At 39.7% G+C, this 12,798-nt stretch overlaps 1 protein-coding gene across 1 annotated transcript in view; it reads right to left on the reverse strand.

The window, feature by feature from the left end:
• Positions 1-11,928, reverse strand: part of SLC2A2 (solute carrier family 2 member 2) — a 32,282-nt gene extending 20,354 nt beyond the window's left edge. The window contains exons 1-3 of the mRNA XM_037525106.1: positions 11,899-11,928; positions 3,285-3,377; positions 841-1,103 (exon numbers count right to left, since the gene is read on the reverse strand). Coding sequence (XP_037381003.1) covers positions 841-1,103; positions 3,285-3,377; positions 11,899-11,913 — 371 coding nt within the window. The 5' untranslated portion in view covers positions 11,914-11,928. The remainder of the gene's footprint in view (positions 1-840; positions 1,104-3,284; positions 3,378-11,898) is intronic.
• Positions 11,929-12,798: the final 870 nt, after the last annotated feature.

Raw genomic sequence — 12,798 nt, forward strand, 5'->3', positions numbered from 1 at the left:
TGGATATCTACTTGAACTTGGCACTTGATTAATCCAAATGCTAAATCTTTTTTTCCCCCTCAGATTTCATTCATTTTTCAATTGTTTATATAGCTATATAATTTCAGGTGTCTTCACACCTCTCTAAGTGCACCCACTTCACTCACTCTCCATCAAAACTTCTGTGTTAATGTTGCACCCCCTTCCTTCCCTTATGCTCCTCCTCCTTCTTCTTCCATTTCCTCTGGTAACCAGTATATATTTTTTACAGTATCTAAGAATTTTTTTTTTGCAGTGTTTTGCAGTTTGTTTTCTTTGGTTATTTATATTCCACAAGTAAAAGTGAAACCATCAGCTGTTTTTCACTTGTTGGTTTACTTCTCGTAGCATAATCACCTCAAGGTCCATCAATTCTGCCCCAAAAGGTATTAAGTTATCTTTTTCCAGTGCCACATTCTAATTTGAAAATGAAAAACTGGGTATCTTAGAAATGGACTGATTCTGTGAAATAATGGACTTCCGGGATGAAAAGGCCACTCTTAGTAGTTCTGCTGAGTTCCTGAGTTAACTACTTGTGCGGTGGTTTTCTAATGTTTTATAACTTACAAAGCCAGAGAATGAAATTCATTTTCCAGAATTACGCACTAAATTTGCATTTTCTATAAGTATCTCTGCAATTAAACAGATGGTTGCAATATCTTTCTCCATGACTTTGTCCAACACTGACTAACTCAAAAGGGTCACGAGGTGAAAGACACTAAAATTATTCCACAAAAAGAAGGGGAATTTCTTTCCAAACAAATTCTAATAAATCCAAAATATTAAAGTTTCTGTGTTTATACTTATTTATGAATTTCATACCTTCCAAGCCGGTCTCCAAGCCACCCACCAAAGAACGATGCGATCATTCCACCAATTGCAAAGATGGACACAGACAGGGACCAGAGCATGACAACCAGGTGCGTGGAGGCCACAATCTCTTCCTCAGCCCAAGAGGTTGATGTTGGATTCCCAGGGCTTGGGGTTGTGGGAAATTCCTCTGTACTGTTGGTAGCATCGTTGCTGATCGCCTTACGGTCATCCAGTGGAATACCCAAAACTTTTCTATAATGGGATATTATTATCTGAGGAAATAAAGAAAAATAGCTCCAATATTTAAGCCAGTCTATGTACTTTTTGCTTTTCCTTTGAAATGTTTGTTAGGTGTTGAAGCAGGATCATCTGAAATATGTGTGTTAGACACATACAAACACAGGTATTTTTAGTTGCCGATGTCTTATAAGACAGGTCACAAGTTCTAATACCAGGAGAAACCAGGCAGGAACAAATAAGTGAAGGAGGTAAGGAGGATCTTGTTCAGTAGAGGATTGAAGTGTTTTGTCTACCAGTGAGGACATAATAGTGAGTGGACAGGGCCATGACACTGGAGGGCATGAGCCCATCTGAAGGAGAAAGCTGCGAATGTCAGCCGGCATTTGTTGTTCGACTTTACTTTTTTTTTTTTAAGATTTATTTATTTATTTATACAAGCACTGGGTACAGTCAGAAGTGCGGGCGGGTGAGAGAATTCACCAGAGCCAGAGCGGGGAACAGAACGGGTAGACTGACGAAGTACACTGCTGAGGGGAGCAGCAGGCGGCAGGAGAGGTCTGCGCGCCATGTGGGACCCTTGCCGCTGGTCAGGATTCGAACCGGCGCTGCAGAGGCTGCGGGCAGCTTCGCAACCCACCGCTTAACTGCTGCGCCACCGGGGAGGCCTGGCAAGTGTAGTTTTTATAGTCATAAGCAGTGTGATTTTCAAATAGCCAAAATAATTCTAAATGTCATTATGTTAATATGAAAAAGGAAAAAAAAAAGCTCAGAATGGCTATTCTTAGGAGCAGCTCTTTACACACAGAAGGAAGGGGCTTTAGAGAGGGCGCTAAGCCAGATGTCAGTGCGGGATTCCTGTTTTCACGACTGGCTCTTGGTCTTGGATTGAAGAAAGGAAGCTTAAATTTCTCTCTTGGACTGGAAAGGATGGTTTAAATTAGGATGTGAGAAGGTCTTTCACACAAAGAGACTGTTCCAAATCATGGAATATTGATCCAGATTCAGGATCTTGTGAAATTGGCATGTTATCACCAACCCTCCCCCAAAGATATCTATGAGCACTGGCATCCCTCAGGCTCTGCAGCTCCAGCTATACTCACGATGTTATTTGATGCCTAACCAGGGCATAGTTTTTGGCCCTAAAATCCTTCTCTTCAGGGTGACAGTCTGGCCAGGACACATTCACACCCAGTATCTTACATCTTCCTTGTAGTCCAATGTTACAAGAGAAGCAGATGAAATATGGTCGATTCATAGAAGGCAACCAAAAAACTCGTACCTTCACCCTATGCCACCTTACCCCATTCTCTCTCTGTCTCTCTCTCTCCCCTTCATTCACTAGACATTTTAGTGAACACCTTTGCACTGGCCATATGCTTGGCCTAGGTGACAGAGGAAACTGACATCAATCCTGCCCTAATGACCTGACATTCTGAGTCAGAGCAGAGGAATGAAGTCCTGCCTGGTTCCACCTGCGTGAGGTAAGAAAAATGACCCCCTCCTGTCTCTTCACTGGATACCAGAGTAAGACAATCTTACACTCTCACACAAAATAAGTGTGAAAAAGGACAGAAATTATTTGATTCAAAACCAACAACAACAACAAAAAACCAATAGTAGCCATGGAGAAAATGCAAACTTTGTTGGACTTCTTTGTGATTATTTAAAGTTTTGTGTTACTTGACTGAGTTTGAATGACCAGTGAGAGAAAGGAATAAGAAGGAGAGGATGATCATCTCATTAGGTTGGGGCTTCTAAAGGTTTTAGTTAGGCTTGGAAATGGCCAGTAAGGTTGTTGAGAGGACCAGACTGGAGAAGTGTCTGATGCACAGTGAGTTTTTGCAGAGAAAGGGGCACAGCCTTCCAGTGTTTTCTCTTGTTTTCTGGAAGTTTCATGTGTGAATGGCTGGGTACTCTGAATAAATGCTGCAATAAGCTCTTAATCTTTTTTAGAAAAACATCCTTAAGGACGTGGTGTTCTAGATTGTTTTGTGTGGGCTCAGGAAACAGCAGAGTCAGAGATCAAGAATAATTTATTGCCCTGTCTTTCCTTGTATGAGTTAAGTGAGGCGTCAAGACCGAGTTATCAGCTTTGGAACCATGCGCAGGGTACCTGACAGAAGCCTGAGATTATCCGCTAGGAGGAACATCTATCTTTCTGTCATGGGCAGAAATTGCCAAGGAGAGATTTGAATTGTACATATTTCACTTGCCTGTTGAGGTGCATTGATGACACCAATGTCATATCCAAACTGAAAGGAGCCCAGCATGGTGGTGAAGACAGTGAAAAACAAGGTCCCGGTGACCTGTGGGGAATAAAAACAGTGCAGGGAAACACCAGGCAATTCAGCTACAATCACCGGTCAGTCTGCAGCTGGGACTTCTGACAGGCTTGGCAGGCTGGGGCATGCCCCTGGCTACTCATTCACAGCGCGCCCTCTGCCCCTGGCAGGGGTCATGCATACAGGATGTGAGAGCCATTCTTCATTTCCCTGTCACTGGCAGAGCAGAGCAAAGTTGGGGACAGCTTCTTCCAGGAGAGGGACCAAATATCCTTTTCCAAATATATACATGTATACACACACTTAGATGTATGTAATTCAAAGTCAGAGCTGAGAACTAGAATTGCAGCTGACCAAAAGTAAACTCCCAAGATAAAACAAAACAAAACAAAAAGCAGTCGTTTATATCATTAGGAGATAGCAAATCAAAAAAAAAAAAAATCAGCAGCAAAGAAGTGGGGCGCTTTCTTAGGCATTGCAATAGCACAGAAGCACCTCAAAACCCATATTAGAGCATCAGTCATTCTTTATCATAATTCATGTCAACATTCAAGCAAGGGTAGTTTTCAGGATTTGCATCTAGTTGATCCTAGAGTTTCGGGTTAAGGAATATTATCTTCTGCCCGACTCTCCATGCTGCAAAAACAGTACATTCATCCCCTACAGCTCACACTTACGTATCTAAGCATCTTAGAGAAATTATGTGATGCAAATAGAGTCACATACAAGAATTCTTGATGCAGCATTTCTTATGTGTGATAGCAGCAACTGTAAAAGGAAGCTAAATGCCACTCAATGGGAAATGCCAATGGGTGATACATGACAGGCAGCAATTTAATAGAACAATGTGACTGTTAATGTAGTCACTGTTAAGTGGTAAAGGAAGTTGTGTGATCTCAATGTCATTTTTAAACTCATAAACCTGAATGTTCTTTATAATTCATAGGATTTTTAAAAATTATTTTATCTATTTTTTACCTCATTCTTCATTTTTATACAATGTATGTTTTATCATCTCGGGTTCAGTCCCCGTGAAATTCCTACCACCAGTTCACCCGCGTCCCATCACCATAGTCCCTTGTGCTCTTCCCACCACTGTTTTGCTCCAACTCCCTCCTCCCCCCCTGCAGAATGTCTCTGGTTTATAGTTGCCTGTTGATTTTGATTTTTAATATAATTCATAGAATATTTTTCAAATTAAATGTATTTATTTCCTTACATTGTTCATTTTTGTACAGTATTTGATTTCTCCCTTAAGGTGTAGTCCCTAGAGATCCCCCTCCACTATGGCACCCATGATCCATCACCACAGTCCCTTGTGCTCTCCTTCCCACTTTTGACCCTTACCCCATCCTCATAGAATATTTTCCTGAAGAACAAATAAGAGGATGACTCCTGAGAAGGAACATAAGATTGGAGACAGGGGTGAAGGAGTATTTCTTCTGTCACTTATAATTTAAAATAATTTATAAGGAAATAATCTCACATATAATTACATAATTAAAAATTCTAAAATAAATAACCTGGGACTAATAGTAGGAACATTGTTGAATAAAAGAAAGAGTGATAAACACATGGATTCTGGCTCCCACTCTCATACTTAGTGGGCATGTGACCCAAGTCACTGCTCATATTATTGAATCTTCAGTTTTTCTCTGATGATTGTAGATACCCCTACTCAGTATGAAGAACAGCTAATTAACCACAATCACGTAATTCCTAGTCAGCTGGAGGTAGGATTTCACAGTGTCAGCATCAACAAAGTATTGTTCACAGAACCATGGTGAGAGTCCTTGGTATTATTGCATGTAGGGTTCTAAAGACAGATCTAAAATTGGAGCTTATTACACATATAGCTTCATGGGACTCACCCCAGGTCTATTGCTAGACTAGAATTTCTGGGGTGGGGATTCAGAATCTGTAAGTTTGCAGAGAACCTTCTCTTTCACTAGTTCAAAATTAATAGCAAGTAGCACCTATGTAGACTTTTCCTCTAGCTACTTCCTTCTCTGAAAGAAAGAACTTCAAAGCCGAGCCAAAATATATGATAATATAATCATTTATATACATGTTTATATAGAATATACATGATATACATTTATTAGATACAAATAATATATAGATATCTAACTTAGAATAAAGTATATTATATATAAACTGTGTGTGTGGGCACACATGTATGTTCTCAGGTGCACACACACATACAGTGCATGGGATGATCAGAGGTTTTGAATTATCTTCTGAAATGTAACTGGACATGTACAATGCAGTGGCTCAGGCAGCCAAGCTAAGATGGGGTTCCGCTTAGATGATTGGTAGTTTCTCCTTAAATCGTTTTTTCCCCTTCAAATGTTTCCAGAGAGGAAACTTCATTTCTTTAAATGTAGTAACTATAATTAGCAATGAGGGGACCAGGAAGCACTTTGAGAGGATCTTAACCAACTTGCCTGATAATTTGCTTCATTGCAATGTGGAAAAGCTGATGTTATGTGTAATGTAAACACAACTTCAAGGCAAAATAGTGAAAATGTATGCCTCTAGCCTGCTGTTCATTGCTATATGTATATTATCTCATTTACCTGTATTCGTTTTTCCTTGCTGCTGTAGCAAACAAACAAGCAGGAGTGGCCTAAGTAACACAGTTCTTATAGGTCAGAAATCTGGAACACTTCTCACCACATTAAAATTAAGTATTGCCAGCTTTTCTGAATGTTATAGAGCAAAATTCAGATTGATGGTAGATTTCAGTTCCTCATGGTTTTAGGATTGTGGTTTAAGTTTTCATCCTGGCTGTAAAGTAAGGGCTATTCTGAGATCTAGAAATCAGCACATTCCTTGACTCACAGTACCCTTCCACCATCTCCTTAAGCAGAAATTGCATCTCTGACCTAGATCATAGCCAGGTAAGTTCTTCTCTTTTAAGAATTTGTAAGGTTGGATCTGGTCCCTCTAGATAATAGAGGAAAATCTCCCCATCTCAATGTCCATAAAATGTAACTGTAAAATCTTTTGTCCATGTAAGGTAACATAGTTACAGGTTGTGGACCTAATTGGAGGAACTAGCCATACTCCTCATGACAACCTCCTCAGTATCACTATTTTATAGATAACTCCACTTAGTTAAGCCCTCACAGCCAGTAACTTGTAGAATAATGATTTGGATCCAGAGCCTTTGTTTTTGACAATTTATTTATTTTGCATTCCTCATTGGTTAGAAACAGATAATTCAAAAGTCTCATATACATGAAAATCTAGAATTATATTTCTAAACTGAAAAGAATTCCAAGAATGCAAATATTCATAGAATCTGCCAACTGTGATACTGAAGCCAAGTGACCAAACATCTACCAACTCCAAGTTCATTTCCCTACCACCCACCAGACAAATTCCCTTCTTCCTCACCTACTCATCGAAAATATTGGTGAGGTCTCTAGATAAAATCCAAAAGGGCAAAGATCACTCAGCTACTCAACTGAAGAACTTCAGGACCTGTCCATCACCAAGCCCAGGGCCACAATACATTTGCCCAATTTCACCTCCACATCTCTTCTTCCTGTTGCACTCTCCAAGGGCTTGGTGTCTTAGCCCTCCCTGAGGCCATCTCTGAGCAGCTAATCTTTTTGCTCTCTCCTGCTCCTCCTTCCAGACAAGCACGCAGTTCCCTTATGTTGAGTCTAATCGGGGCCTCCCTGGTGGCGCAAAGGGTTAAGCAACCCACTGTGAAGCTGGCTGCAGCCTCTGCAGCACAAGTTTGATCTTGGCTGGCAAGGGAGCTACCCACATGGCATGGCAGACCTCTCCTGTCTCACCTGCTGCTCTCCTCAGCAGTATATTTCAGTCAGTCTGCCTGTTCTGTTCCCCACTGTGTCTTTGGTGAATCCTCTCACCATGTGCACTTCTGGTCTGTACCCCAGTTCTTGATGCATAAATAAATAAATCTTAAAAAATAGAGTCTAATCAGTGACCATGCAATGGTGAGAGTGGTGCTATAAAAATGAAAGTAGGGGTCAAGGTGGTGGCTGCTGCAGATTTGGTCTCCCATAATGCCCTTCAACCCCATCCCCCTGCCACTCTAAATACACAAACTAAATCACTACAGTGTCAGCTGTTCCCACATTACTTTGATAAAAATGAAAGCTAATTTTCAGAAATAGAAGTTCTGCAGGTTCTTGCTCCATTACCTTCCAATCACATCACACTAAGTCATTACTATAGAAATATAGGATCTGCCCCTAAGAGCAATTTCTCAACTTACAGGGATAACAAGAATAGCAACTGTGAAAAAGATAGAATTTTTAGTTTAGTAATCATGGAGTGTTTTTAAAGTCCTAGAGGTCTGGCCTTCCTGGCTTCTTTTTCATAGTTGGTTCTATTCCTGCTGCCCAGCCCCTGCAGTGCCCCACTTTAATTTTCTGAAATAGATTTCACCCAGTTGTTCAGAAAAGAAGCAATCTCATCAAATTTGAGCATGTCACTTCAATTTCCCAAATAAAGTGACTGTTTCAAATATGAAACTCTCTGGAACTATTTTGATTGCATTTCCCTTTTTTCCTGTTTTTACTTCTTTTTCTAAGGTTTAATTTCTTCTCTGAATTGCATCTTCAACTGGCTCTTTGTTTCCTGGCTTTTCTTTTCCCATTGTGAAACAAAAGCACAAAACATTTATAGTCAGTCTTCTATGTTGCATTGCACTAGATTTGCTCAAAGTTTTGTTTATGAGAGGGAAAAATTCTGAAAACAACTAAATCTGAATTAGCCTATTAGCCTCATCCATTTAACCCAATGTCTAGGAGGTTGATTCAAGGAAAGGGGTATAGGAGTTAATGAAATCTGAGAACTTAGAGAGGAACTTATACTGTCCAGGCTCTGCATTCCATATGTTTTGCCTGTTCTCCCAATAATCCTTAGGTAAGAATTATTATCATTTCACTCATGGGAACACTGATTCAGAAAGGAAAAGAAAGATGTCTAATGTTCATATAAAGTCATCAAGTCTTTTAAACTCTTTACAGACTGCAAGGTATTAAGCCTGTATTTTCAGAAAGACTACTTCCATTTACAGCTTAATAATTTTAAGTAAGGGGTCCTCCCTGGTGGTACAAGAGGTTAAGGCACAACCCATGAAGCTATCTGCAGCCACTGCAGCATGAGCTCGATCCCTGGCCAGGGAGCTACCCATATGGCGCAGCAGACCTCTCCTGTCTCACCTGCTGCTCCCTTCAACAGTGTATTTCAATCAATCTGCCTGTTCTGTTCCCCACTCTGTCTCTGGTGAGTCCTCTCACCACCATCCCCACACCTCTGGCCTTTACCCCAGTTCTTGCATGCATAAATAATCTTTGAAAAATAATTTTAAATTAGGTTTCATATCCAACACTTACAGACCATAGAGAATTAAAAATATGCTCCTGAAAAATGTGGAACAGGCAAGTGACTGCACCTTAACAGTGTTTATTTTTGTGGCTAAGAAGTTAGATGGAGTCTATTGATCAAAATAAATAGATTTGGGAGACAGAAAACCTAGAAGGGGCTTTAGGACCTAGTCCCACCAAGCCTCTTAACATCCCTGAGCCTCAATTTCTTTGTCCAAAATATTGGTATAATAATAGTTAATGCATAGGATTATTATAAAGACTAAATGAGATATATTAACACAGTCTGTGAAGAACTATCAAATAATTGCATCTTTAATCATATCACTTTCATTTCATTCATCACTCTTGTCAAGCAACTACCTGTCATCTTTTCATACATCACAATTATCTTCACAGGAGTACTTCGCAAAGTACATGAAATTATCTCCATATTACACGGGAGGAAACTGGAGTTTAGAGAAAATTAAGTGGTGTGCCCAACATATGCAGCTGGTAAGTAATGGGTATGCTGGTGCTGGAACCCAGAGCTGATGTTTCAAAACTCCAGCTGCTAAACACAAAAGCAGGTTTTCAGCAGCTACAATTGACTTAGGAGAAACTATACCCTTTCCTCTAAGTCATATGCCTCCAAACACCCACACACAGGTGATTTGGCACCCAACTTGATTTCTCTCAAACCATAGAAATCTCAATCTGTGAGGAACCATTAAGAACAATGGATCCTAGCCTACTTTCTTCGTTTTTCTTGATTATGTCAAGCAAAATAACTCAGAAAGAAAAGATAAATATCAGATGGTTTCACCTATATTGGAATATAGAGAAACCAAACAAAGGGTCAGGAAAAAGATCTGAGGCATCCAGCAGGGGAGGGTGGGGCAGAGGGGTTAAAATAGTCCTATTATAATTCCTGTATATCCATTAGATCTCACATCTCAATATGAGCACAAGGGACTGTGGTGATGGATCAAGAGTGCTGTGGTGGTGGGAGAACTAAGGCGACTACACCTAGGGGAGAAATCAAGTACTGCCCCCAAATTAATAATGATATAAGAAAATAAATTTAATAAATAAAACTAAAAAAGAATGAAAACCCCTTTCTGGCACTCACTGAGTGAAACAGTGAGGAGATAGGGCATAAAAAAATTATCTCTTCATTTTTCATTAAAAAAAAAACCACAGGTCAAGCCCCTTTTCTAGTTAGATGACACTTTTCTGGGAATATCCAGATTTTCCTGAGCCCCAGTTCCAGATTTTCTGCTTCTTTCAGTCTGAGTGAGTTTACAAAGCCAAAAATTGTGCTTTACACAAGTTCTCTTTCTTTCTGGGTTCTATCATTAGGTTTTTACTTGGTTCTCAAGAAAAGTTCTACAACACAATTTCAAAATCTCCCCCAATGAATTAAATCATAGTTCTAAATGAAGCTTGTGCATTTGCTGGGAGTCAATCACCACAACACATTCCCTTTCCTTTTTCAGTATCTTCCAATTTCTGCATTTTGTACACTACTTTCATGATCTTTGCCAAATCTACACACTGTCTGTGTGGCTACTAAGTTAATATTGTCTTTACATTTTCTTTAAAGTTCTATCTAGGGCCTCCCTGGTGGCGCAAGGGGTTAATACACAGCCTATGAAGCTAGCCACAGCCACTGCAACACGAGTTCGATACTCAGCCAGGGAGCTATCCACATGGCACAGCAGACCTCTCCTGTCTCGCCTGCTCCTCCCCTCAGCAGTGTATTTCAGTAGACCTGCCTGTTCTGTTCTCCACTCTATCTCTATTGAATCCTTTCACCGCACCCCCCCCCAACACATACCTCTGGCCTATAACCCAGTTCTTGCTTGCATAAATAAATAAATCTTTAATAAAAAAAAAGTTCTATCTACTTTAGCTTTACCCTGGGTTTCAATAGGAAATTATGAATCCCCATTATTCTTTAAATATACATTATATAAATATATAACTGTTAATATTAATATTTTCCTGAGTCTTTCTAATATAATCTCATATAATTTCTCCCAGACTGTAAAAATACTATTATAATTCCTGTATGTCCATTCGATCTCACATCTCAATATGTTATTATTTTGTCACACTATAAGAACCTGAGTTCACTTAAATAACTTAACCCTGGTCTCACAGTTGTTAAGCAGCTCATCACATCCCAAATCTAAGCCAGACAGACTATAGTCACTTAGTATGTCATGAAGGAATGTTCAGCAGAGTAAATTACACTGGATCACAATCTGAAGTCCTACTTTAACAGGGACAAGATTACCAACTTGTTTGTGTTTGGGGGACAGGGTTTTTGGCTGGAAACCTGTAAGGAAACAACAGCACTATACCTTTTCTTATTTCCAAGTTTTTATTTTAAAAAGTATTGTGTTTACAGAGAAGTTGAAAGAAAAGTGAACACTCCCTAATCTTCAACTGTATTCACCCATGGTTGACATTTACCACAACTGTATAACTCCTGTGTGTGTGTGTGTGTGTGTGTATATATGTGCACGCGCACACATTATGTGTGTGTGTGTGTGTATGGTTTTGGCTGAATCATTTCAAAATAAGTTGGAGATATTTGTGTCACTTTACTCCTACATGTACTTCAACATGTACACTCATTAAGAGCAAAGACGTTCTCCTACAAAATTTCAATGTCATTATTTTATCTAAGAATGCAATCGGTGCAGTAATATTATCTAATAGGCAACTCATTTTCAACCTGTCCTGTCTCATGCTGTTTCTCAGAGGTTTCTTCTTCTTTCTAGAATTTAAGATCACTTGTTGCATTTGATTGTCAATTCATCTTAGTCCTCCTGCCTATTGTTTTTTATTCACTGACATTTTTGAAGATTTTCCATTGGTTTTCATGATTACATGGATTCAGGTTAATCTGCTCTTGTTTGTACATTCCTTCAGTGATATGGTTTTGCAGAATCACTAGTCAGAAAGTAGGGCAAATAACCTTAAAAACCCAATTACAGAATAACAAATATGATTTTCTTAACAGACAAATGAACTGTCAACTGACCAGATAAAGAGAAGTAGCTTTGATCTGTGACAGCGCAGCACAATTTCCCCCCCAAATCCTCCATATGCTCACTGAGATGAATTGGTGCTCTATTCTTTTCCTCAAAGCCAGATTCAAAATGAACACAATGCTGTTTTACCTTATCTTTGGTCATTCTGTGGGCTGGGAGTCCTCCTCTTAATTCCAAGATCTCTAGTGAGTGCAGCTCAGGGAAGCTGACCAGGCTTGCCTAGATTTCTTAGTTACACATTACAGAAGGAGGAGGAGCAAACCCTAAAAGTCCAAGTCTAATCTTCACGGAGGATGAATATAGATATTGAATGAGTATTGAAATCCAATCAATAACTGCTTTTGCCTTAGCTGCTGTGTTGTGTTGTGGGGGTGAGCAGAGACAGGGGTACAGCAGACACCCTGCACTCTTTTCCACAGAGAATGGGCACTGTGGCCTTTGTGCTTTCAACCTGGGCAGAGTCTCCATAGCCGGCTTGAGTGGTCAGCTTTGGAGAGTTATGAACATGGGTTTGAATTTTAAGACGTCACTGTGTGGGGATCTTTAGCGAGTGGTCCCCATAATTTTTCTGTGCCTTAGTTTTTTTTTAACCTGATAAAATGATAACACGCACTGTCTTGTTGGGTAGATTAAATGCAGTAAATTTAAGATGAAAATCTTAAGCATAAGCTGACCATGGATCTGAGAAACACAGCAGGGGACGGGGAGCAAGAGGGGTCAAAACAGGGAGATAAGAGAACAAGGGCCAGTGGAGATGGATCACGGGTGCTGTGGTGGTAGGACAACTACGGGGATTATACCTGAGGGTGAAATCAAACACTGCCCCAAAATTATCATCTATGTCAGAATATAAATTAATTTTTTTTAAAAAACCTCATTGCTATACAATGACTAAAAAGAAAACCCAAATGGTCCAAAATAATGTTATGGAAAAAAAGTCTGATTACACAGAAAAAAAAGCCTTAAGCACAGCACACAAAAAAGTGCTCAGCAAGTGGAAATTGTTTTTGCAATTATATTGGTTCAGTG

Source organism: Talpa occidentalis, unplaced genomic scaffold (genome assembly GCF_014898055.3).
Source record: "Talpa occidentalis isolate TD23 unplaced genomic scaffold, MPIMG_talOcc4v2.1 talOcc4.4, whole genome shotgun sequence".
Taxonomy (NCBI): Eukaryota; Metazoa; Chordata; class Mammalia; order Eulipotyphla; family Talpidae; genus Talpa; species Talpa occidentalis.